The sequence below is a fragment of the Prosopis cineraria genome, unplaced genomic scaffold (assembly GCF_029017545.1).
Source record: "Prosopis cineraria cultivar Desert tree isolate PC_DT_omini unplaced genomic scaffold, ASM2901754v1 PC7, whole genome shotgun sequence".
Lineage (NCBI taxonomy): Eukaryota > Viridiplantae > Streptophyta > Magnoliopsida > Fabales > Fabaceae > Prosopis > Prosopis cineraria.
The window spans coordinates 33,221,657-33,247,568 of record NW_026555338.1 but is presented as its reverse complement, the minus strand read 5'-3'; the positions used below and the strand labels follow the sequence as shown (position 1 = coordinate 33,247,568).

The 25,912-nt window shown below is 34.4% G+C and overlaps 2 protein-coding genes across 2 annotated transcripts; one reads left to right on the top strand and one right to left on the bottom strand.

The window, feature by feature from the left end:
* The first annotated feature begins 1,164 nt into the window (after positions 1-1,164).
* LOC129315481 (uncharacterized) lies at positions 1,165-11,263 on the top strand. Its single transcript, XM_054959194.1, has 6 exons — positions 1,165-2,887; positions 4,764-4,904; positions 5,033-6,791; positions 8,102-8,406; positions 8,757-9,613; positions 9,715-11,263. Exons 1-6 carry the CDS (start codon positions 1,595-1,597, stop codon positions 10,928-10,930), a joined length of 5,571 nt encoding a protein of 1,856 aa, XP_054815169.1. The 5' UTR covers positions 1,165-1,594; the 3' UTR covers positions 10,931-11,263.
* A 2,381-nt stretch (positions 11,264-13,644) lies between these two features.
* Positions 13,645-14,987, bottom strand: LOC129316047 (sufE-like protein 1, chloroplastic/mitochondrial). Its single transcript, XM_054960292.1, has one exon. It carries the CDS (start codon positions 14,909-14,911, stop codon positions 13,808-13,810), a length of 1,104 nt encoding a protein of 367 aa, XP_054816267.1. The 5' UTR covers positions 14,912-14,987; the 3' UTR covers positions 13,645-13,807.
* Between the last annotated feature and the right edge of the window lie 10,925 nt (positions 14,988-25,912).

Sequence of the window (25,912 nt, the reverse complement as noted above, 5' to 3'; positions counted from 1 at the left end):
TTATATTAACTTTTCCCTGGTAAATTTAAAAGACATGTTCAGTCATTACGAAAGAGGTTACTAATACTATTCAACACACACACACACACACACACACACACACACTTCATCCTGTTTTAAACATGCCAGCTAATTAACTAATTCTTATGGGTTAAAGAGATTAATTGAATTGCTTAAAAAAGAAATTAGTCAAGTTGATTATTTATAATTATTGCGTAAAAATGTGTTAGTTTTTTTAATACCATCCATTCTAATAATTTTATTAAAAAAGTTTTCTCATTTATATAATCAATAGGCGTAATTTTACCCAAAAAAATGGAAAATAAAGAAAATTGAGGTGTTGTGTTTTTAGGTACCCATAAAAAAAAGTCTCTAGAATCAAAACAAATTATTCAACATCTTTCCCATAATTGAAGGTAGCAGTAATTGAGCAACACTCCAAGCTTAGGGAGCTTTGAAGGTGTGAGTGTAAGAGGGAGGGAGGGAGGGAAGTAAGGAGAGAGATGGCCGCACTGTATTTTGAGACAAGAGGGAGCTTGGCAAGTGCCAAATGTCAACAAGAGTTTACCAAAATTTGATCAACTTCTTGCTACATCTCACCAATTTCATAAAGCAATCAACATTTTTGCTCATTCTTGCGTGACATGTCTTTTGTCATTCTTCAATTTTGTCTCATATTGATGCATTTAGAAGACACCTTCTTATCACAAGATAAGTTTTAAATCATAATTTTTTTCCAAAAAAAAAAACACACACACAAAATAGTCCCCACAAAAACGTCCATGTAATTTTTGAATTTTTAGAGAGCCGTTGCCCTTAAAAAAAAAAAAAAAAAAACACGAAAGAGAGAAGCTCACATTCCTCCCAATGCACTCCCTCCAATTTGCATGCTAGTGTCACGGCAGCGTTTTTGCAAACTCTTTTTATATTTGGCGGCAATACTTCGTTGTATCAAAAATAAATTACACAAAATTTAGCGAAAATAGAACAATTATTGTGACTATTGCAATTCTCTCTACCAGCGCGTGTCTGTACAATCCCTTACTATCCTATTTGTCAACGGCCGAGATTTATTCTCTCTGACCTAACCTCGGCGTCCTCATCACGTCGCTCTCTCGCGCGTGTTGATCAGCCCTGAAATATCAGCGAAAGCCCTGTGTGTCATTCACTCTCACGCCCTAGCCTTCCCTGGGGGTAACAGCAACGAGGCAATTTCTGAGAAGAAAAGCCCTGAAAAAAAAAATGGAAGAAGGCTCTGGGGAAACCATACGGACAAAACCAATGTTCATGGAAGCCCTTTGAATCCACGGGAAACTTCAGAGTAAACGCTTCGCCTATTCGATTTCTAGGGTTTCGGTTTTTCTCTCATTTTTTTCTTCCTTGGATCACTATGCCCGCTGTGACTTGGGTGCGTGTGATGTTTTTCTTCTCATTCAGCGTTTAGTTGATCACCCAATTGGACGACGAAGACAATCGATCAATACCTTCTTGCTACTTCTGCAAAAGTTTAGCTGTAAATAATCGTATAATCTCGCAGTTAAAAAAGAAAAGAAAAAGAAACCTGGGTAGATAGTGTTGGCTTCCCTGTCCTGACATGCGATTATCGTCCGCTTCCGGTTCGTCATTGGACAAGAGGAGACTTGATCGATCGGGGTCGCGGCTTCGGAAGAAGCACAAGAGGCTAGACGCAATATGCGAAAAGGAGTATAATCGGAACCATAGTGAATTGAATGAGGATGGTGACGGGGCTGGTACTTCGGGCCCTGATGCAGAGCTACGCCGCAGCTCAAGGGTTCGGCGAGCTCCGGCTGTGCTCGATGCCTCTCCTCCTCCCCCTAAGAAACGGCGGACGTTAGGTAAGAATGTAATGCTGAGGAGTGTGAGCGATGTGAATAGCCCTGTACATGTGAATCAGAGTTCTGGTGAGGTAGAGTGTCCAGGAACATGGAGTTCAAGGTTGAGATCCAGGGTTAAAAATGTAGGTTTCAGGGTGAAGAGGGAGAGGGAATCATCGAGTGGTAAAAGGAAGCTGTTCAAGGATATGGACGAAAGCAGGGACAATGAAAAGCCGGAGGTTCCAGAGATTAATAAGAAAGAGGAATTAGAAGGTGGGATACCGAAGGTCGTTAAGTCAAAAAGACCAGGGAGGATCAAAGCGACAAAACATGCGGAAGAGCATAAACAGAATGAATCCCATGGGAACTTGGATGAGAGGAAGAGTCAAGAAGTGGAACTTAGTTTGAACCAAGATGAGGAAAGTGCTTCAATTTCAGGATCTAAATTGTCTGATGAGAATGTAATGGAAATACTGGATGGGAATGCCTCTCCAAATATAGAGATTAGCGAGAGAAACATATGCGATAATTTGCAGTTACAGGAGTTTAATGGTGATGTTGAATTGTCTCGAGGGGAACACGTAGATAAATCTGATGGTCAATTGGAGAGCGTGAAGATAGCTGAAAATGGAAGAGATGATGTAGAAATTGTTGGGAATCTTGCAAAGAAAGTAGAAAATGAAGGATCTATCAATAAGAACTCTGCAGTTGACGAAAAGGCTTTGCAAGATGAAAATATTGTAAAAATAGACACGCCCAAACAAGCTTCAAATGATATAACTGATCAACCACGCATTAAAGAAGGCAGAAGGTGTGGTTTGTGTGGTGGAGGGACTGATGGTAAACCTCCAAAAAGGTTAGTTCAGGATAATGGTGAGAGTGAGAATGAGGCATATAGTGGGTCTTCAGCATCGGAGGAGCCTAATTATGATCCTTGGGATGGTTTTGGTGATGAACCTGGCTGGCTTGGGCGTCTCTTAGGTCCTATTAATGATCGCTATGGTATTGCTGGAATATGGGTTCATCAGCACTGTGCTGTATGGAGTCCAGAGGTCTGTTTCAAATCTAGTCTGTTCATAATCTTCGTTGTTTGCATCATGAAACGCTGCATTTGTGGGCTTCACATGGATTTAGTATTAACTATTACAGCTTAAAAGGACTGATGCTAAATTACTACCTGTGAACTATATAGCAGATGATGCTGTAATAGTGGACTTCAAGAGATGCATGCTTAAAGAAAGCAAAAAGTTGACTTGTTTTTAACTCTTAAACAGATGTTATTGAAGAACTTTCTTAAGCATAGCTTTTCCCTCTCTCCACCATTGTCTAAGACCATGGTTTTTGCATTTTCTGTGATAAAAGCTCCTATGTTATTTAATCCTTCAATTTGTAAGTGATATTTTGAAGCAAGGAAATTTCTTATCAAAATGGGCCCATATATGTAGAGGGTTTCGGGACCTTTTAGTTATTCAAAGTTTAAACCACAAGTGAGGAGGCTGGTAAACATGTTGATTTGTTAGAAGTTGATAAAATGTAATCTAAGCAGGAAGACAAGACAAACATGAACAATTCAGATTTTGGTTTAGGATTAACATCATAAGATTAGTTTTTAAGAACAATGATGCTTTAATTTTAATATCTAATATATGATTTTCCTTCTGTTTTGAAAAAAAAAAAAATGCTTGCACTGTGAGTTTTGAAGTGTATGATGCACTCTCTCCTACCTTATTTTTCAGAGTTTGTAATGGTGAATAATAATATAATTCATTAGATATAGGAATGCTTATTACGTTTAATATAATGCAATCTGCGAGTCAGCCTGCAAGATGAGTGGACCTTGGTTCTGACTGCTCCAACTGTTTTAGACTTAGCAGACTAAGGCACTAAAACCTGACAAAGCTACAGAGATAGAATTTATCAGGACTAGAATAGATTTCTGAGAGTAAATTTGTAGCCCTAGACCTACTATGGAACAGGATAGTTTTTATGGCACCTATGTGGTCTTTAGAACTTGATTTTTATCAGGGAATACCTTTGTTAAACCAGCTGAGGGATTGAAGGGCTATTCTATACCACTGCTTTCATCTGCGTCTTGTTTGTTTGAGCAGGCAATCCTGTCATCCGCACCCTACATACTATCCTTCCAATAAAGTTCTCCTGCATAGTGCATGTCAATGTAAAGACTACCTTGGGAAACTCGTTAGTTGAACTCTAGAAGAGAATCCATGAAGGTATTTCTAGGTAAACGGACAAAAATCAATTTGAATGTTCCACCTGAACCGAATACCCCAAAGGGCAATATTTATACATGTATAGCATAGAGTCATAAAGCTTCCTAAGCGTCTGAAGCTAATCAGAAAAAAGTTATCATTAAAGTCCTTTCCAAATGGATGTGGCTTCCAGGCAGTGTTTTCCTAATTTAAATGGTCAAGAATAGAAGGAAGATAGAGAATTCTTTGGAAAGCCTTCATAAGTGGAGGCTTTGTTATGTATTTGTAATAGAGTGGAGGTTGTATTGCTTGAAATGCTTTCATTGTGGGACTTATATAATGTAACTATATTACTATTCAAACTTTTCATTACAAAAATTAATGCTATTCTGACGCTACATAATGCTCATAGTAGGATTGGTCTTCTTGTCTATGAGTTTACAACATATCACATTAACATCTATCATAGTAATTTTGTTCAAATGACAATGCTTGACTAGAATCTTATTTCTAATGGGGATTATCAAGGGGAAGCTTCCCTTTCAATATAAAGAGTATGCAAACAATGAGAAGGGTTTCTGAAAAAAATTGATATTCTTAGTGCTGTCTTAATCACTATAGTTATAAACAAACTCATGAATACAAATTTTTGTTCTCTTTTTATGTTTAAGTTTTATATTGTAATTAATTTTTTGTTCACTATGACATACTTTTGCAGGTATATTTTGCTGGCTTGGGATGCCTAAAAAATGTGAGGGCTGCTCTTTGCAGAGGAAGGGCATTGAAGTGCACACGTTGTGGGAGACGAGGGGCTACCATTGGTTGTCGGGTTGATCGATGTCCAAAGACGTATCACTTGGTTGGTCACACGTTCTCTGTCTAAGGATGACATGCACAAATATACTGAATTTTCTTGATTGTGCTTAAAATCGTATTTCTTTTTATACCAATTGGCTCAGCACTAACAGATGGCCTGTCTTTTTGCAGCCTTGTGCAAGAGCAAATGGTTGTATCTTTGATCATCGCAAATTTCTTATAGCCTGTACAGATCATAGACATCTCTTCCAACCTCAGGGTAATAAATATTTAGCCCGGATAAAGAAATTGAAAGCTAGAAAGATGAAGCTGGAGATTAGAAAGCTTTCAAATGATGCTTGGAGAAAGGATATTGAGGCAGAAGAAAAATGGTTGGAGAACTGTGGTGAAGATGAAGAATTTTTGAAACGTGAGAACAAGAGGCTTCATCGTGATTTATTGAGAATAGCCCCTATATATATTGGCGGTCCTGACTCTGATGGTGAAAAATCATTTCAGGGTTGGGAATCTGTTGCTGGGCTTAAGGATGTCATCAGTTGCATGAAAGAAGTTGTTATTTTACCACTGCTCTATCCTGAGTTCTTTGATAATTTAGGTCTTACTCCTCCAAGAGGTGTTCTTTTGCATGGATATCCTGGAACAGGCAAAACTTTAGTAGTTAGAGCATTGATAGGTGCATGTGCTCGCGGTGATAAACGGATTGCATATTTTGCTCGTAAAGGTGCAGATTGCTTGGGGAAATATGTGGGTGATGCTGAACGCCAACTGAGACTACTATTCCAGGTTGCTGAAAAATGTCAACCTTCTATAATATTCTTTGATGAGATAGATGGATTGGCACCAAGCCGTACTAGGCAGCAAGATCAGACACATAGTTCTGTTGTGTCAACACTGCTTGCTCTTTTGGATGGTTTGAAATCTAGGGGTTCAGTTGTAGTCATAGGTGCAACAAATCGTCCTGATGCTGTTGACCCAGCACTTAGGCGTCCTGGAAGATTTGATCGGGAAATCTATTTTCCATTGCCATCAATTGAGGACAGAGCTTCCATTCTCTCGCTTCACACACACAGGTGGCCAAAACCAATCACTGGATCCTTACTTGATTGGATTGCAAGAAAAACTCCTGGATTTGCTGGTGCAGATCTTCAGTCTCTCTGTACCCAAGCTGCCATCAATGCTTTGAAGAGAAACTTCCCTTTGCAAGAAGTGCTGTCTGCAGCTTCAGAGGAAGATTATGGTGGTAAGCGCCTTCCTCTTCCATCCTTTGCAGTGGAGGAAAGGGACTGGTTGGAGGCTTTATCATGTGCACCACCGCCATGCTCCCGGAGAGAAGCTGGGAATGCTGCAAATGACATAGCATGTGCCCCTCTTCCCACCCACCTTATACCTTGTTTGTTGCAACCATTATGCACTCTGCTTGTGTCTCTGTATCTTGATGGGCGCCTATGGTTGCCACCTCCTATGTTTAAAGCTGTAACAAGGATTAAAAGCACTATGATTTCTGCTCTGGACAAAAAGAAAATGTCTGTTGATCACTGGTGGTTGCATGTTGATGATTTTCTTCAAGATGCAGATTTTGCTGCTGATATAGGGAGGAAACTCATCTGTGCTGGCATTTTATCTGCAAATGATGGCCAAGCTTGTTCTTGCGATCCTTTAGATGATACTGATTGTGAGGTGAAACTTGAACCTTCTATAAAGCATCATGTCAGCACATGTAGTGGTTTATTGTCAAATAAGTCATTTATGTTGTTGAAGAAATCAGGATTTCGGATATTGATTGCTGGAAATCCCAAATCTGGTCAGAGGCATCTTGCTTCCTGCCTTATTTACTGCTTTGTTGGTAATGTTGAAATTCAGAAGATTGATATGGCAACCATTTCACAAGAAGGACATGGAGATGTGGTACAAGGGATTTCACAAATATTAAGTATGTCTCTTCCTTATAACTTTGCTTTTTGGCATTTTAATTTTTGTGATGGATGCCTGAAAAGGAATTTTGCAACTGATTGAGAGTACTATTTTGTAATCTTCAGATATGCTTACAAACTCCATGACAGTGAACTATGTGTGGTTAAGAAAATTGGGTGCATGTGTTGTGCTTAAAGTTAAAATGTGGGAAGTCTGTCGCTCTCATTTTAGGGACAAGAATGGGGTTTATTTTATGTTAAAATATAAGGTCTATAAATTTTTGAAACAAGAAGAGAAGCCCTATACTTTTGCTAAAACTTGGAGACGTATGTGATGTAGTAATTTAATCTTGCCATTATTTAGAATTTGCTGATATTTATCTCCCCCAAAATTCCCGTGTTCTCCTTTACCAACAATCACATACCTATGATGCAAAGTACTTAATATTTGATCATTAAATGATAATTTGCTGCTCGTCATGTATTTCTGCTACTATTGGACCATATATCATTCCTCAACAAGATCACATTGCGCTTCATTGTTTACAGCATCACATAACTTTTATGTCATGACACTATTCAAAGGTCTAGAAAGCCGAGGGATTAAAAAGTTGTAAAGCTTTCTTAATCCCTGTAAGGGAAGCACTGATAAAATTATTTTCAGTTCTAATATATATTTGGCTGCCAGAAAGGAGCTTTGGACAATCACTGAATACAACATATGGTTATATATTTAGTAGGGATTTCAAGCTGGTTTCTTTTAGGGATAGTGTTTCAAAAAATCAAAGCGAGGAAAAATGCTTCTTTTTATGATTTAACATTGTTAAAATATAACTTTAGCTTGTTTTTCTTCTTTGTTATGTTAGATCGTAGAAGTTCGAAATTCATTTTTCTTCATAACCTTTTCTCTACCGTAAATATATGAAACACAAGCATCCTTCAATGTTAGACTTAGAGAAGCTTTCCAAAGCATTCTCACTATTGTATTCTTGATATGGTGTTACCATGTGAGGGGTAGACAAGAGTAAGCCCTGAGAGTTTTCAGGGTTAGAGATTTTCCCACATATGGTCTGCCCTCCTCTGATAAATCTCCAGCTGTCCTCTGGTCACGATCTCTGACTGCCCTTCAGTCACCTCTCATTGTCCTCTGGCCGCTATTTTTTTTTTCCCGAACCTATTGTTTGGATGATTCTTTAGCCACTTCTTTTTTCTGTTTCTTCTGCTTTTGCTTTATTGTATGGCTTTATAAAAATATTAATAATGAGCTCCATCATAATCCACATGAAGCATACTTTAGCTCTGATTCTGAAATTTTCCTTTCACCTGGCAGTGAAATGTGCTAGTGTGCAATCATGTGTTGTCTTCATGCCAAGAATTGATCTGTGGGCCGTGGAGACTCATTTTCAGGGTGCTGGAAGTTCTGATTACTGCTCTACACATGATCAAGTTTCTGAGATGGAAGAGTCTTGTTTAACACCGAGTCAGGTTGTTGAAAAGAAAAACGAATTTGATTCAAAGAAAAGGAAATCAATAGATATGGTCAAAGGTCAAGTCATCTTAAGGGCTTCACATGCCTGGATGTCATTTATTGAGCAGGTGGAGTCCATTGGTGTATCCACATCCTTGATTATTCTGGTATGGATTATTATGTTGCCTGTAATGAATAATTTCCCTCGTACAATTGTTCCCTTGATTTCTGCTCCATATTTTCAAACTAATTGTTGATTTATGTGTGAACACTTTTGGGCTTGATTATTTCCCCATTAAGAATAATAATTATGTGACTAAATCTTATAAACTAATGCTTGTAGTAGTAGCTATTAATTAATATTTAAGATACAGTTATTTGCACAATGACATTACCAGGAGAAATGTTGCTATGATCAAAATTTTTTTCGTTCACATTTACTTGGATTCCTCAACTGGGTTATTGTGTCTCGCATGTAACTTTAGAACCCTCATATCTTAGCTTCATTTACCGACAGGCTACTTCAGATGTTCCTTGCGCAGAACTGCCATGTAAAGTAAGGGAGTTCTTTAGGAGTTGTCAATCCAGCTGTAGCCAGTCTGCTTCAATGGTGCAGACAGTGCCTCGTTTTTCTGTGCAGATTGAGGGTAATTTTAATCATGATGTTATGATCAGTCTATCCGCAGTGGAGCTAATGAGAAATGTAATTGGGCAGCTGGTTCAATTGGTCCACAAAAAATCTCATATGCATATTGGAGCCCGAAAAGTGCACATAACCTATGATTCAGTTCGAGGTTGTAAAGACAAGGCATATCTGGGAAAAGATAACGGATCAGTCAATGGTGATAATGTTAAAGTCCAACTTCCTGAACCCTCGACTAAAGTTCCACTACCACCTAACAGCAGGCCACTGAAGCAAAAGTCAACCCTGCTGTTGGCAATATCAACCTTTGGTTATCAAATTATTCGTTTCCCTCATTTTGCAGAACTTTGTTGGGTCACATCAAAAATCAAAGAAGGTCCTTCTGCGGATGTAAGTGGACCTTGGAAGGGTTGGCCTTTCAATTCCTGCATAATTCGTCCTAGTACCCTAAAAGACAAGGTGGCTAATTCTTGCAGCTCTAGCAATATGAAAAACAAAGAAAAATCTGGTATTGTCAGAGGCCTGATGGCTGTTGGTTTATCAGCATACAGGGGTGCTTATACATCTGTCAGGGAAGTTTCTAGCGAGGTACGCAAGGTCCTTGAGATATTAGTTGGGAAAATCAACACAAAAGTTCAAGCTGGTAAAGATAGATATCAATTTCTTCGTATTCTATCGCAAGTGGCTTATTTGGAAGATATGGTTAATAACTGGGCTTATGCATTGTTGAGGTATTATTTTCTTTCTCCTATTAATATGCATTTTTTAATTACTATATTTTTTGTAATAGGCACGATCTTGGCTTTTTTAACAATAATCCCTACCATTTCAGTCTTGAGCAGGACTCCCCAGACCTGGCAGCAAAACTAACATCGACTAGTGTTGGGTCATTAAACGGACATGAAAACCAGCAAATGGAGGATGAAGGTTGCCAGTTGGTTGGCCCCATGGAAGGTCATGAGCCAGAGAAGCTGGAGAGAAGTCCCAATGCAATTGCTGCCAAGACACCTGGATCTCTTGCCTTGAGTGACAGAAATGATAATGTGGATAATGTTGTTCACAGTAGCCAAGTTTCAGAAGGATCTCCACAAAGTAGTTCCTTTCCAGATGATCATATTAACAACTCTGCTGCCTTGAGCCAGCCCGCTGATCCAGTTACAATTGTTGAGAACGGCACACTAGCTAAAGCATTTGAATCAGGAACAACAGGAAATCATGAAATGATAAATGGAGAAATTGGGCCCTCAAAAGGCTCAAATGGATCTTCACTTGCGACTGTTTCTGTTTCTGGAAAGGAAGAGTTCAAATTGTCAAAAGGCTTAAATGGATCCACATCTACCCATTCTGTAGCCTTTTCTGATAACGAACTTCTCAATGCCCGCCAACCAGAGGGAGTTGAGATTGAAGACTCCAGGATAGCCTTTATTTCTGTTCCCAGCTTGTCGTCAGCAGAGACTGGTATTAAATTAAGTGGTGTTGACTCCGGTGTAGATGCCAATGCTGTAGAAATTAGTGACTCTCCAAGTAAACGCATTGATCCCGATGAATCTGGGATCATCTGTTTGTACCGATGTTGCCCTGGATGCCTCAACAGTCTTTATCATTTGACACGCAAAATCCTTGTTCATGAGCGTTGCTGGAATGGAAGCAATTGGGCTGTGGAAGATGTCCATGATGTTCTTTCATCATTATCTGTGGATCTTATTTCAGCGGTTAGAAAAATTTATTCTGCTAAAGATTTCAACGATATATATGCAAAGTCTGAAGTGCCTCTTGACTGTTCAAACTCGAGAATGTGTAACCCCAGGAATCTAGACAGGGTTTTTATGCCAGCTGAATGCGTCTCTCACTCCACAGGCCAGCATACAGCTGGAACCAAAGATACGGCATCTAATGAATTGAAGCTTGATTTAAATTTTGTTTTCAGAGATGGTGTACTGGTTCAAATGGACCCTGATAAAGAAGTCTCTCTCCACTGTAAATTTGAGACCTTGTGCCTTTGTTCTTTTAAAGAGTCGATAGTAATGACGAAGCACCCTTTTGGCTGAACTATTGTTTCATATCTTGGATTGCTTTAGCGATTTTTTGGTGCTGGTGCGGAAGCTATATATCAATTTTTCTTTATGAGAGTAGAATTATAATTTTGGTTGACCACGAAATACCTATGCAGTTTCTTCCAGTTCTTACATCAGCAATGATCAAAGATCCTCTAATCCCTCCTGACAAATTAACCTAGAATTTTGACCCTCTGTAGAAGCTAACCTCTCTTGTAAGTATCAACTTACGTTGAAGATTTTCGTGATCATGTAATTACTAAACTGCTTTTTATTGTAAACATTCGCCGCCAGAAGTTATTGTTTTTACTTGTTGATTACAGGTTATACTTTTTGTCATATTCTGCTTTTTTAATCCCTTCATGATGCGAGTTTGCTTTCTTGGATAGTGTTTTTCTGCTATGCATTGACTTTAAAGTAGGGTATATTTGAATATGGAGTATAAATAATTTAGTTTCTGGGCTTTACTTGGAGTTTGAAAGTGAAGGTTAATCTTGCGTGTGGGCGTCAGGGTGTGTATGATTAGAAATAGATAACATTTGCAGCTTGCCATCTACTGCAAGGAACTCTAGACTTCACCTTTCTTGGGAGGGTCATGTACTCATTCATATTTATACACCTTTTCAAAGAAAGGAAATACGTGCACTTTCGCCCCTTTTTTTTTTGGGGATAGCTTCCACACTCATTTTAAAGTTCAAACCTGCATCCCCCCTATCATTAGAAGAGTAAAGGTGCCATTGTGGCACGTGAGACTTCACCTATATAAGGTGAAATATACCACTCTTCTGACATCATAATTTCTTGTTCAAAGGACCATGATGTGCTTGCTTCATGTTTTTTTCCTCGTTCTATTTGGTCTCCCCTCCCTCGGATTTCTTTCAGCATCTATCCTCTTCAATTATCTTTCCGAATTCTCAGTTTGGTAAAAGCGCAGTACATTTTCTTTTTTATATCCCACTGATCTACAGTAACATTTAAGTAGCAGCTCCTTTCTAGTTTCATATAATTATTTCCTTTCAATGTGTTTTCACATATTTTATTGAATTTTGTGTAGTTTTTTTTACACGTTTTTACACATCAGACGTGAAAGATATCTTCTTATCTTTTCTCAAACACTCAATCACATTTGAATTGAAAATTTTATATCTGTTCTAGAAGTTAAATACTGCTCTATATGTCTTTTCCTCCATAATATTTTCATATTATTTTTTCATTCTCACCCTTATTATTCTGATCCTTCTCTAACATGATGCAGGCAGAACAAATTCTTCTCTAACAATTTTTTTCTTGAAGATAAATCCATAGAGCCATACATAGATGCATGGGTAAACCTATTTTTGTCTAATAAAACGGCATAATCATTGCACACTACGTTCACAGGCAACATATACGTACATATGCAAAACCCATATACGTACATCTTATGAAGCCGTACGGTTACGATTTTCTACTTCTGGAATCCTCCAGACCATGACATCAACAGCTCCTCCCAAATCGATAGGCAATACCAATTGTTGACCCGAAATTCACAAAGATTTAGTCTATGATATATACCTTACACTCCAAGCATCTGAGCCATTACAATATTAATGACTAAGAAACTCAAGCACAACACACATTTATGATGAGAGCTGCAGCTTCTTGTTGGCCTCTAATTTCACAACTGATCTTAGCGTTGACAATAATGACTAGCCAGCCCAAACAAATGCATTGAATTTCAGCCTTCAATAGCTGAATTCTTTCAACAAAAAAATGGTCTACGCCTCTAACTAATCAGGCACGACCAAAACCTTCACACGAGTTTCCTGCATAGAGCAAAGGCCTAAGAAGAGAAAATAATCTTCAAACAAGAAAGGTTTGCATTTAGTGGCCTTAGGGTGCAGATAAGGGGAATGATATTTGCCACAACTAAAAAAGTTAAACACTAAAAAGGCTATAGACCGTAAAGATAGTTAATCAAAATATGGAACTACAAATCCTAACCATAACAAGCATAATGCTTATCCTAAAACTTTTGATCAGAATGGCTAGCCAGAAAGCATTAGTCAGCGACAACTGAAATTGGAGGTCAATTCTGACCAGTCCAAAATCAACATTGCTCAGCAACATTTTTAACAATTAAGCAGTGATAAACCTAACCACCAGCAGCTGTCACTAAGAAATCCCAAGAACACCAGTTATGATGATTCTTAGATAGGTCAATTTCCAAGTATACACAGAAGAATTGTATCTACTAAAGCTAAAACTTTTTAGGTAGAGAAGCTTTTTTTCCCTTTTTCTTCAGCTGCTGCTTTTTTGACACGATGATGAATAATTAAGGTACAATTAAGACACAAGTTTTCTTTTTTTGAGAGGGGAAAGAGAGAAGTTACCCAAGACAACTCCTCTACCCACTACCACTAAAATAGATGAAACATTCTCTTCCACCCCAAAGGCATGCACCAGATTCTTAGGCATGGATGATAATGTGATTTAATCAGTTCGAACCACCATTAGAACATATTCATTATCCAAATCCTTACTTGACTAACACGATAGAGCATTCTCACTAATTTTGTACAGAAGCCAGACAGTAGTTTCGTGCTTTTAGATGACTGCATCTATAGAACTTTGATCGGAGCCCGTAAATTGAAAGAATTATAGATTCATATAGCATGGATTTTTGCAACTCACCCTCATGCATCTTGAGAATTTATTAGAAAGCAAACTTCTACAAATCATTGTAATAAAAGCAGACTGTTGAAGCCTCAGTAAGCATTTTAACAAATATAACTACCTTTCTTTTTGTGTACAATAAACAAAATGAGAACATTGCCCAGAGTAGTAGAAGAACGGAAAAAATTTGACCACCTTTTCCTACACAAATAATTTTCATCCTATATTGACTTCAGATGGTGTCTTTGCCTCAATTGACAAAGCATGAAGCCCAGACTGCAATTCCTCTTCCAATAGGTTATAAATAAGCCTATGCCTCTTAATTAAACTCTTTCCCTCAAATTCTTTAGATGTAACTCTAAGATTGAAGTGGGTTTCCCCATCACTTCCCCTAGCACCAGCATGCCCTGCATGCTGGTAAGAGACATCTTCAACTTGTAATTCAACAGGACTAAGTTGCTTCTCCAACTTTTCCTTGATCCTCCTTCCCCTGCTTCCCAGAATACCAGCATTCGATTCAGTAACATCTGGGGAATTCTTGCGTGACTCTGACTTATTACCATCAACTTCAGAACTCCATCCACCGTTTGAGCGCACAGAACCGATAGGATTTTCTCCTTTCCCTGAATTCTCAACAGAACTTTCACTTTCCAACTGAGAATTTGAATTTGGGTTCATTTCGCCACCCTTTTCAGCTTCTATATACAATGTAAGCGCCTTTTTCTGCATCAATTTCAACATATTCAAAAACCCATTATTCCTGGAAGGAGTCAAACTCTGCTGTAGCCCCAGATGCACGACAAAATCTGGAGAAATCCTAACGACCTCGGCAACTGGTCGACCAGAAAGCCCTTGAACGAGCAAAGCGGCAAGCCCCTTAGTAAGATCGGAATCCGAATCGGCTTCGTAGACGACATTCTTGTCTTGGTTCAGGAAGGCTCTCACCCAAACCTGGGAGACACATCCTTCGACCTTGTTCTCCCTGGTCTTGAACTGCGCTTCGAGGGGTTTGAGATTTTTTCCATAGAACAAGAGCTGCTGATACTTGGCCCTAGGTTCCTGCACAGACTGGAAAAGCTTGACGATTTCCTGAAGCTTGGGAGGAAGCTCCTCAATGGGTTGCAGAGAAGCAGAGGTCGAAGCTGTTGACGGCGGGGTGGCCAACGGCTTCGTAGGGATTCTCTCGAGGGTGATGGGTTTGAAGAAGGAAAGCTTGTAAGAGGAAGATTGCAAGAAGAGGGTTTGACAAAGACGAGTGTGTGGGATCATGGAACAAGTGAATAATCGAAAGGAACAAGACGATATTGAATTTGCAGACATGGTCGCAGCTCCAACGCTCGAAGGGCTCTCTAACTCTCTAGCAACTTCTCCAGCTCAACAGCGCAATGTTTTAAAAGCTGGACGGAAGTCGAACCGGACAAATTAACCCGCTCATGATTTTTATGGTATAACTGGTTGGATTATTAATTAAATCGATAATGTGATAATTAAAAAGCAAAATATTTTATATAAATATAATATTATAAATATAAATATAAAATTATTATATAGGAAGAATGATAAATAAATTTTTTTAAAATAAAAAATAATAATTTAATCTTATAAAATATGATAATATCTCTTAAGTTTTAAAAAAACCTAATTGTTATAAAAAAATTTAATGAAATGATAAAAATACCTGCTATTATTTAGTTGCCTTTGTCTTTGTGCCCCACCGCTAGGATTTCAACCAGCACCGAAATTCCTCCTTCCTTCACCAATGTCACTCTCACCTCCGGCACCGATACCAATACGCTCAGCACATATGTTGACTTGTCCACAATGTTTGATCCAAAATCAGCCATTAATTCCATTAGCGGCTTACATTGCCCTTATTTTGTTGTCCTTCGCCGTATAAAGGGAGTACAACGCCGTTGAGCCATCCTTCACCATCTCCCATGTTTGATCCGCCAATACATTTCTCGGCCTCCTCCATCTCCGGTGCTATTCAAATACTTGCATGAGGCTTTATGGCAATCTCCTTCTCCATGGGTTTTTTTTTTTTTTTTTGGGTCCAATACGAATCCCTCTCCGCATGAACATTTTCTATCAAATCTTGTTGGGAATATGAACCTTTTTTTGTTCGTCTTCTAATGATGCTAGTGGAGACAAATTGCTTTCGGTTAATAAGGATATTACTCCAGTTTTTCCCTGCAATCCTTTTAGATCTTTCTTCTCCCTAAGAATTGAATGAACGACCTTTGAAGAAGAGGAATTTTGATGAGATGATATGAATTTAGAGAAGAATATGAAGAACAAGGAACAAGAGCACGGCCAATTTTTCATTTTTTTTATTTTTCAGAGGGGCGTTGGCAATTTTAAGGCAATTTTTTGACTTATTTTTGGCTAGTAGTCTAATTTTTTAAGCACTCCCCCTTAAATATTCGTAAATAAATATTATGTCTTATTAAAATCTTACCAAAAAAAAATTCAAGGAAACAAAAATCTAGTAAAGGGAAAAAAGAGTGCATACTACATATTGAAGCTATTTCATTAAAAACCTTATTAAGAAAACTTAGTAAGAGAAAACTTTGATTAAGAAAAAAAGAGTGTAACATAAACTTTACTTTCATGATGAGGATATCAATTTAACTCTCCCTAATAAATAACATTACTTCTCGCCATTATATCTCAATAGAAAATAGTATTAATTTCTTATATATGATCGTCGCAAATACTTTTCAAGTAAATCTTATTTTTAGACAAATCATGCATGATACATTCTCATCATATTCTTTTAATATATTTTTTAGATATACTGAATTATTAATATATATTTTTTTCATCTTATACATTGTGAAGATAACAAAAGAAAAGTTATTTTGAAAATTATCATGATATATTTTGTATCTACAAGTTCAATTTGCTTTAGACAAAAATGATTTCATATAATGGTTTTATAGAATTATATCAAAACCTCCAATTCAATACCCATTCGTATACATCAGGGAACTTAATTTTGCTTACAAAATTATAGTAAATACAACATTAAAAAAATATGTAAATATTATTATAGAAAAAATATATGGTACTCATAAGCCGTTAAATTTAATATATTTTGCAGAAAAATTGTCATGAAAATATAATAATTTTGAAATCATTGGGATATTCAATAATTTGATTTACAATAAGTTGAGTAAAATGTAAAGTTAAACATTTTTTCAATGCATATCCATTAAATTAAGGGTTAATAAACAAATAAGACTTTGAATTATTACTCAAAAATCGCCCTGAATCCTGAACTCTTAAAATATGTATAATAAATTTTAAAATTTTAAATTCATAACAAAATAAACCACTACCATTAACTTTTTAACACCATTATTGTCCGCACAAGTATTGTACAAGGTTTATTTTCCTGCGAATTTAATCTTGACTATTACAGTACCCGTATGAATAGTAACGGTATTAAAAAGTTAATGGTCAAAGTTTATTTTAATATGAATTTAAAGTTTAGAGTTTATTATGCATATTTTAAAAGTTCAGGGTTCAAAATAATTTTCAAGTAAGAGATCAGGGTTCTATTTATGTATTATCCCTTAAATTAATTATTATTCGTACTATTTTGATCCACATAACATAATAAATAATTATCTTAATCATACTTCTGGCATTTTTTATCCTTCAAAAAATTCATAAGCGCATCATATTTAAATTTCACATACTGCAAGACCAATTATATGTACAAAAATCCATTACAAGATAACATACTTGGTCATGATCATTATTATACCATCACTCTAAAAATCCTTACTTTTATATAAATGTTCATATATCTCATAATAATTTTACATTTCAAGTGTTTGGGTTACAGATCCATAATTTTCATATAATGTGATTATATGCAAATCGTATCTTTTTCCTTTTCTTTTCCTTTGGCCAATCATTTTCCATTTACTTTCCATAACATATATGTATATAAGATCCTTATTTGATCACATGATATCATCATCAAAATTATTATCGACAACTTCATGTTTTTGATTTCATTTTTTCAACTGTGACATAACTTCTCGACATCTCTTTATTGTTTTCAGGTACCCAAACCTCCTCTTGGGTTTTCACAATTAGTTATGTTCTAACTCTCTTCTAAGGTGTTTGCCTTTTTAGTATGATCATTTTAATTATAAACTCCTCTTTTTCCAACATTTTTGTATCTGGAACTAATTGACTTCTCATGTTTCAAGCATGTCTCATTTTCTTTTATGATCATTAGAGCATCTTCAATTGGAATATGAAATTTAATAATGCTCATTTAGGTTAGTAATTGCATATGGCAGATATTTTACAATATTTTATGAATGTAATTGATGAACTACTTCTAATTTATATTGCCATCTTAGAAGATCTATAATGTAATAATAATGCATTCTGTATATTTTTTCTTTTCTAGCTAGTCTTTTCTTTCCCTCAAGTTGAGAAAACTTGGTCAATTGATGATCAATTCATCATATAGAATAAATCTTTGAATTCCACTTGTTTCTTTTATAAAACATTCCTTTGATTTATTTAGAAACAAACAAGAAGAAGGAGTTTTCCACCCAACATTGTCCAAATATCCATACAATGTGGTGAGATAATAATAAGAATAACCATTACATATTCAAATATGGAAAAGCCAATTTTAGTAGGAGAATCTTGTTGGCTTAAAATATGTAAGTACTATAGTACGTAAGATCAAATATGCCAACACCAAAATAAAAATTTTGCTCTCATAACTATTGATCTAACTTCTTATAGAGATTTTAATAAATAGTTTTGTTAGATCACTCTATAAAATAGGTTATTCAACCATTTTTTTTGTAAGTACATTTTTGCAAATTTTGAGATATAAATTTACTAGAATTTTCAACAGAAATTTTATGAATCACATACTTTGAAAATTGTGGACTCACTATAATGTTTTATTCAAATAACCTTGCAAACTCTAGGTTGCAAATTAAAAATAATCATACATGTAACTATCTTATAGTTGCATCTATTCAATTTATTAAATACTTGTAGTTCACATTCTATTTGAATGGGCCCATATATGTTAGTTTGAATATAAATTTGATACATTTTCAAAAATGTGAAAATTCATATTTCAAATCAAAACTAGAGATATTCTCATAATTAATTTGAAACATGCAGTACATACCAATTATCTAATTATATACGTTGGCTGTTTCCTTCAATGGACATTAGTATATATTATATAATTAGATAATAATCAAATAAATTATACCAACAATATATCTATTTGGATCAATAAACTTTTAGTTTACTCTAATATTTTTAACCAATAGCAAAAAAATTTATTTTCATGATTTGTGATTGATTTATAATCTCGATATGATATCGATTGAGATATCTATTGTGCTTTGGGAGGAAATATATAAATATATAAGTAAAACTTCACCCAACATTATTTCAAACATATCCTTTTTATTTATATCTTTGTCAAATTTCAAAGATAAATATCAACATATAATAGCCAAATAATATAAATTTCACTTGAAAATTCAAGTACTTTTCAATTCACAAACAACCATGAATTTTAATTTAGTTAAGCTATTATTTTCAAACCCTTGACAAAATGGAGCTCTTATTTAAATATATAGGTCATATTTTTCATTATTAATATTTTTTTCATAAAAAAATCTCCATTAGTTCTTCAGAAACTATTATATATTAATTGCTGCCATACATAGGTATACATATAAGTATATATTCTCATTACTCATTATAACACATTTAATTTAATTTACCTTTTTTTATGTATATTGAATATGTTTCAAATCATGAGTATGGAATATTTCAACTTTTTCATCACCTATTTTTTCAAAAATCCCCTATTGAAAATGTAATTAATATTCCTTATGCATATATATATATTTTGATTGTAACATCCCAACATCTATTTCTTGAATTAACAAAGAAATTCACAGGAGCATGAAAAAATCATAAAGATTAATATATATATATATATATATATATAAATTAAAGTTTAAATAATTTATAATTAATTTATGATGTGTAGGGGTTAAAGTGAAATACATGTCATAAACATTATATCATGAAATAATTTAAATTATCCAAACTATTTAAACATTCATGAATTTAGCTTGCAATACATATATAGTTTCAAACTACCCCAAAGATGATTTTGTCCATCAACTATCAACCACTCTCGTGATAAAATTTTTCATGAAATTAAATAGTTTCTCATTCTCCTTAATTATTCAATGTGATACAAATAGATATACATTTGTCTTTCAAGTATCACAAACAACAAGTTTAATTGCAATATATATGTATACTATTATGATATTTTTTAAAAAAAATACAAAATAAGAATATGTCTTGCAAGACGGCTTTAAAGTTCTTTGACACACATTATTAAGAACAATGACACATAATGTGAAAACTATCATAATTCCGCATAACAGTGGTTAAAAAGAAAAACAAAGAATAAAAATGTCAAATAATATTTAAAAAGCAAAGCACAAGAGCCTAAGTCAATTGAAGTAGGTAAAAGTTAATGATCAAATTGTTTAAAATCCATACAAATAATATTTAATTTTCATATTTTCAATTTTGAAATAAATTGACACAATATATTAATATCATAATATCACTAATAATTGCTTTTTGGTCTATTTGATTCCATACCATTCTTGATATTTTCTTCAATATCTTATAATTCTTTCTGGGTTCTATAATTACTTTGGCATCTACTTTCAAAAAATTACTACCACTTACTTAAATGGCTTTTAGTCATATTGTAACCATTGCTCATGATTTTATTAACCGTGGCAAAATATCATGATTTTAACATACATGGCAAAATATTGATGCCTTTAATTATCAACTGGGGCATCCGCGACATATGATGTAATCATAACAAAATAAACATTTTAATTAGTCTTTAGGATTATTATTTTTCAATAACATGGTTTTATATGCTATTAGTCTTCCGACAATAACAAAAAATATCTTTAATGCTATCAAAGCCTTTTTGTGACACACCAAAATTTTTTTTTAATAATTTAACTCAACCATAGTTGGGTTACAGCCACCCATCACATTTTTATATCAATAATTTTAATATAAAATATTTTATAATTGGCTTCAACTCATACACTATAACATTTCAGATAAATTTTTACCTCCCACATACCATTAGGCTAAATCACATTTATCCATCCTTATACTCCCAATAAGTAAACTAAATTACATTTGTCCATCCTTATACTCCCAACAAGTAAAATAAACAATTTAGTCATTTTTCAACATAAACCAGTTATTTGGCCTTATAATCATGCCATTTTAACTAATCCAAAGTAAACCAAATATTAAAATTACAGTCATCCAAATTGTACCAAAAATAAAAATAGTTTGAAAGGCATGATTACATTTATATATTCATATAATTGACAATAAACAAAAAGCCCTAATATTGGCAATATAACACATTATAAATCATAAATTAAATACCCAAAAGAGACAGTGGATCTATACCACTAAGCCTCTGGGACTCCTCCACGTGTCACTCGTGGCTCTTCTCCTGAAAATTGTTAACCACATAATGAGACTCAAAAATCCTAGTAACCAAAGCCAATTTATGATAGTGTATACAAACAGTTAAGTGTGTGCTTACTAAGTGAGAATTAAAAATAATATAATTCCAACAAATATAAGAAATATTACAATACACACAAACAATCATCCTTATATCCCTCCATTAACCTCGAGCCGTAGCCCTCACTCGGTGCTAAATTATCCGGCCAAAGGTAGATTAGCCCGAGCCTTTACAAGCCACCTATTGAGCTCCAATAGGGGCGTACCACGTGGCACATAAATACAACAACAATAGCAAATCTCCCAACACCTCCCATAATAATCAAATAAATTTATAATAATATTGCACAATTATATAATATTATAAAATTTATAATTTTCTCAATAATCACCCAATTAACATGAAGTGACACTAATCATAAATTAAAAGCATGGTTACCTCGTGACTTTTTCAATAAATTATTCCTTAAAATTTCTCTCTCACCACAATCTTCACCAATAATACAATCTACAAATAACATATTATTTATAAATATTAGTTTCAATTTTTGAATCTAATAAAATAATTCTAATAATAGAATTAAAAATATAACATAATTCCTAATCTCAATCTTAATACAAATCTAGAGTTAATACTATTAAGTAAAATTTTTAACTCCTCTTTTACTCATCAATAAACATTAATAATCTAAAAATCAAATTTTAAACTAATTTCTATTATCAAAATTTTCTTTTTATTTCATAAATTCGTACCTAAAATACCCAAAAATTAAAAATTGAGTCTCTAGCTTAGAATCATAATCCTATAACCATAATAATTCATTTCTCATCCCAAATAATCATCTAAACCTCAATAAATCAACATATATTTTCAGATCTAGTTTAGAATTTGATCCATAAGCTACAAATTCAAAGATCATCAATAATTTTATACTCTAGAACATTTATTATACTACTGACAACCTCAAAAACCATATTTATTCAACATAAATTCATCCCTCTTCCAGATCTTAAATTTTCTACCACTACAAAATCAGAAACTAAAGATGAAGGATGACTGAGAAAAATTTTTAGAACACTTACTCAGTCTTGAAAAGCTTAAAATCACACCCTAAATATCCTATTAAAAACTCTTACCTTAAAAATTTAGTTATTTCGCACCGGCGACTCGCTTCTCTCCGCCTCAGCTCGCGCGCAGGAAAAGAATTGAAGAAATGAAAGGAAACGGGTGAGTTTTATAAAAATTCAGTGGGTCCCACATCTTTTTTTTATTATTTCTTCTCTCCTCTCTCCCTTTTTATTATTATTATAATATATATATAATGATGGCACGCGGAAACGCCGAAAGTCATTTGTTCTTCTTCTTCTTCCCCCTTTTTTTTTAATACGTTTTCCCTTTTTTTTATTATAATAATAATTTAATAATATTTTTTATTTTTTTTAAATTTTTTTTAAATTTTTTTTAGAATTATATCCTAAGTTAGATTTAATAATCATCTCTTACTAATTTTTTTACCTCTAAATATTATTATTTTTTTTTAAATTTCTATTAACCCAAATTAACTATTAAAATTTAAATTGGGATGTTACACTTTTGATTTCATAAAATGTTTGAATTTTTAGCCTTTAAGGATATAGATTGTAGTAACAATTTTTTCATAATATTTATTGAAACTACAAAGTGATCTTTTACACAAAAATATTAAAAAAAATGATATGAATTATGGCCATCTAATCACAAGATTAAAAGTATTATGGCAATCGACCATTCAATAAAATGTGAACTTAAAATATTAATAAATACCAAATTGATTATTACAAATATATAAGAATAAAACTTGAATTTTTAAATGATAAAATCTAAAATATAAGAATGCAAAAGATAAGAATAAAAGATCGAATAAAGAAATAGAAAGTGAAAAGCAAAAGAAACCAACCACCAAGTAACATGATTATGAAAGGAAAATAATCGAATAAGCTAGGACGAACTCACCTGCAAAAAAATCTGTACAGAAGCCTAAGATCCCAAATATTGAGTAAGTTGTGTTATACTAAGAACATATTGCCTGTTTAGATAGCATTTTAATTCAATATTCGAGATGAATGCTATGCGAAGCAAAATAGAAGAGCTTTAAAAAAGCACGTTCAAACAGGAAATCAAGCAAGCCGTATGATATCTTTACATGCACTCAACGAAATAAAAAGGTGGAGCGAAGAGCCACAATTCCATGTAGCCCTATATGGCACTGCGTTGTTACTCGAATGGAACTCAGCTGTCATAGCTGGTGCAGAAACCCACCTATCATTAATGGGGTTACCTTCCAACTTGCTCGATCTTTAGTTCCTCACCCTATGGGGGGAAAAACGAAGAAACCAGACTCAGGAAACACAATGGACTTGGAAGCCATAATGGTGTTACCTCAGGCATTATAGCTCCCTTAGTGCATTATGATTTACCAAGGTGCGTTGTTTTGGCATAAAACCCAGTTCAAAACTAAGCTTTTGTGCATGATGGCAAGGCCTTTTAGAACCACAGTGAATCACAATTGCAGAGACACCGATGGCACATTCAACACTCATTGAACTCTCATCGTGCTGCTATCCTGTGGAGAAATGGCGTTTCGAATCTGGATTGAGAAGGGACATACTCGTTTGGTGTTGGTTTACTTTGGTTGAAAGCCAAGATAGCAAACTGTAGAGAAATCCAGAAACACCCTTTAACTCACATTGATCTGTCCCTAGACTAGCAGAGACATGATAACCTTCCAGCTTACGGTGCTCGTTTTGCACATATTCAATATCACAGACAGATTATTCCTTCCGCTTGATATGAAATGAGAATTGGGGTAACACTATCTAGATGTGAAATATAGGCCTCATTCTTTGAAATCATATTCTTGAAGGGCTTAGTACATCTTACTGGTTGATCCGGAACCAAAGAAAACCAGCAAACAGGTTCAAACAATGTTCCAGAAATACCCCTACTTATATAGTAGAAGCCTTGCAGAGAAGTAAGCCGTATTCCAATTAAGCAATTAGAAGTTAGAACGCAACCATGCATCAAGCAGAAGTGAAATGAGGCAATCCTTAAGCAAATTGGCTCTGGACGGTTTCAATCTAGACCATTGACATCATGACATGACTGATCAGAATTATGGTGTTGTTAATAATTATTCTATGGTGGGATATGCACAAACGCCAAGAAATATGGTTACTAACATCAACCATTAGATTAATCACGTGTCTAAGCTCGGCCACATCACCCAACAATTCCTTTTGTCTGAAAGTTGAGAAAGAGCATGAGGAAAATCACATTCAAGAGGACAAGAAACTTATTCATAAATAATGAATAATAATAATTCTTATTTAAAAAAAAAATAAGTTTATATTCTCATTTTAATACTCTGTATTGATCTTGTGAATAAGTTTTTTGTCAAGTCATTAAACGTAATTATTCCAAAAGCATATGTCACCACAATATTATATATATATATATATATATTTTGGGATTTAGTTATTACTAAATTCATCTTTTACTGAGCAAGGCTGCTAGATTCACTTGAAATATTTAAAGATCTGGCTTTGCCTCCAAGAATCAACAGAAAAATATTATATGACGGTCCCTTTCCAACTGAGCTGGCAACTCCATACCCACAAGCTTATAAAATAAAATGAATATGATACCCCCTCCCCACTGTAATGTATCTGCAATCTTCATAAATCACTAATATCCCAGTCGCCTGTTAATAGATATAAATGAAAAGGCGAAATATATTCTTATAATAAATTGAAGATCACATTCATTGAATGATAACAACAAATAAAATCCATTCCCTCCTTGTACCAAACAGGTACTTTATAAGGCTAAAGATAAAATGGTTCTGCACAGATCTTTGGTTTTTTTTTTTTTTTTTAAAGGCTAGTTAAGCCTGCCGCAAATATTAGCACAGTGAGTACAAAATCCAGGCTCAAGAATGAAGAAACTTCTTTGCCAACTCCATAACATGTTAGATGTAGCTGTCGCTTTGCAGCGAGCAGAGAAAGAAAGAAAATTAGGTTTCAGAAATCAGAAAGAGAGATTGTTGAATCAGAATAATCAAAAAGGCCTTCACATGGGGCTGTGCTGGCGTACCTGTGTCTGCGCCGAAGACATCGTTTTTCGTCCCTACCCATTATACTTTATATCTCCTTACCTTTTTCCAATGAAACTTATAATGGTTTTGAATTAGTTTTAGTACTCAAATTGAATATGAGCATACATAATTGATTTTTTTAAATGAGAAAATTTGGAATTTATGACCTATATCATTAACTCATCAAACTCTTTCCACAGCTTGTATTTTTTTAAACACATACAACACTTTGTTTTGAACTGTTAGCTCATTATGGAAACCAAATAATAAAAAGAAAAATCTGAAAGCACATGGGTAATATCTCACTTGACCAACCTCATAACACAGCACCACCATTATTATTATTATTATTGGCATATATTCCACAGCTCTCACTTCATTCATGGATCAGAATTCAGAATTTCCAATCAAATCATATGCTGTGTTCTGATTTACATTCAATATCCAGTTACGTACATTATTAATTAATTATTTAATATTCCTCAACTTGATCCATGGCCTCTATTACATTATTGATTAATTTAAGATTTTCCTTATGTCGCTTGACAGAGAATTCTTGATAAGTATTTTACGGATGCAAAAAGGG